General features: G+C 31.8%; 1 protein-coding gene across 1 annotated transcript; it reads left to right on the top strand.

The window, feature by feature from the left end:
* Positions 1-505: 505 nt before the first annotated feature.
* On the top strand, positions 506-1,645 carry LOC134710976 (gastrula zinc finger protein XlCGF8.2DB-like). Its single transcript, XM_063571399.1, has one exon. The coding sequence runs from the start codon at positions 506-508 to the stop codon at positions 1,643-1,645; it is 1,140 nt and encodes a 379-aa protein (XP_063427469.1).
* Positions 1,646-1,858: the final 213 nt, after the last annotated feature.

Below are 1,858 nucleotides of genomic sequence, written 5' to 3'. Positions count from 1 at the left end.
ATTTTGTGTATTAATCTAAAAACAAATATTCCATCAAATAAATTAGATCCGTTATTCTTATGAATATCATTTTCATATTGTATACTAATTTTATTTGAAAGTCTGATGCAAACATTTCGTTGTCAAAGAGTTTCAACTGAGTACTACACAGGCGTCAAAAGGTGTTATTATGGAGTAAAGGGGTGGCATCAAAAGGTGTAATTATGGAGTAAAGGGGTGGCATCAAAAGGTGGAATTATGGAGTAAAGGGGGGGGCATCAAAAAGGCGTTATTATGGAAAAAAGGGGATGGCATCAATAGGTGCAATTATGGAGTAAAGGGGGTGGCATAAAAAGGTGTAATTTAGGAGTAAAGGGGGTGGCATTAAAAGGTGTCATTATTGAGGAAAGGGTTAAGAAATGTAATAAACTGCATAGCAGAAACAAAGCTACAAAATACACTCATACTACATCTTCTTATATATATATAAATGTAAATTACAAATTCTATTTCAGATATTTGTGAAATGGAACTCCAAAAATCAAATAGTTTAAGTTCACACACTGAAGAATTCACAACAAGCAGTTCATCAACTGTAATTGGAACAGTTCATTGCAAGAGTTCAAAGGGAAAATTAAGACAGAACAGAAAACGGAGTTCAAAAAGACAAAGCAAGAAAATAATGGAACACCAAAACAATGTTTTACAGGAGGAAAAGAACAAACAAGATGAATTTTATACTTGTCAGAAATGTTTCAAGACTTTTAATCAAAGAAGAGGATTACAAAGACACAATTGCAAAGCAATACACCTGTCTCAAAAACCTTTTAAATGTAAGATTTGTAATAATGGATTCACAGAAAGATTTGCACTGAAAGCACACATGAAGATTCACACTGGAGAAAACTGTAGTGAATGTCAAGTATGTAATAAACTGATGGTCACGGAAAGGTCGTTACAAAGGCATATGAAAACACACACTGATGACAAACCTTATGCTTGTTCAATATGCAATAAATTTTTAAAATATAAATTAAGTATCAAGCGTCATATGAAAACACACACGGATGAAAAACCTTATGCTTGTTCAATATGCAATAACACTTATAAATATGAAGTAGGTATCAAGCATCATATGAAACAACATCAAGTACTCTCCAAACACATGGATATGCAATTGGATGAAAAACCATATATATGTTCATTATGTGAGAAGACATTTACAACAAAAGGACATATAGTAAAACATATGAAAGAACACTTAGAAAAAAGCAAACCTTTTACGTGTGACGTATGTGGAAACAGATTTCGTCAAAAAGGTGATTTAAAACGTCATTTACATAGACACTTTGACAAAAATTATAAACCCTTTACTTGTGATGTATGCGGAAGACGTTTTAATCATTCCGGTGACAAGACAAGACACATGAGAATACACTCGGGTGAGAGACTATACAGTTGTGATAAATGTAATAAGCAGTATGTTAGAAAAAGAGATTTAGTAAATCATGTTAAGACAACACACACAGATGGGCCGTACCAATGTCAAACTTGTGATCAACAGTTTCAAAGAAAGAGTAATTTTACCAAACACAATATTATAAAACATTTTAAAACACATACAGATACAAATGTGAAACTTAGCAGTTGTGCAGTGCAAGGATGACTTATTGCTTGAAAGTTTTCATCTCAAATCCAAAACATAATTCTGAACATTTATAGAAATTGTATGTAATTTAAGGACCAATTTGGCCAAGAATTGTTCCTGCTCATATCAAAAAGGAACAAAGGAGCTAACAAATTAATTATCTCATCAATTATTTTTTAAACAGAAAGTTTTAAAAAAAAATATGACAGGTTTTAAGGAATGTGTAAAAAC

The sequence above is a fragment of the Mytilus trossulus genome, chromosome 3 (genome assembly GCF_036588685.1).
Source record: "Mytilus trossulus isolate FHL-02 chromosome 3, PNRI_Mtr1.1.1.hap1, whole genome shotgun sequence".
NCBI lineage: Eukaryota > Metazoa > Mollusca > Bivalvia > Mytilida > Mytilidae > Mytilus > Mytilus trossulus.
Note: the sequence above shows the minus strand (reverse complement) of the source record. Positions and strands in the feature narration are given on the sequence as shown.

Coding starts and splice junctions, on each gene's coding strand:
- LOC134710976 (XM_063571399.1), top strand. CDS start 506: ATGGAACTCCAAAAATCAAATAGTTTAAGTTCACACACTGAAGAATTC.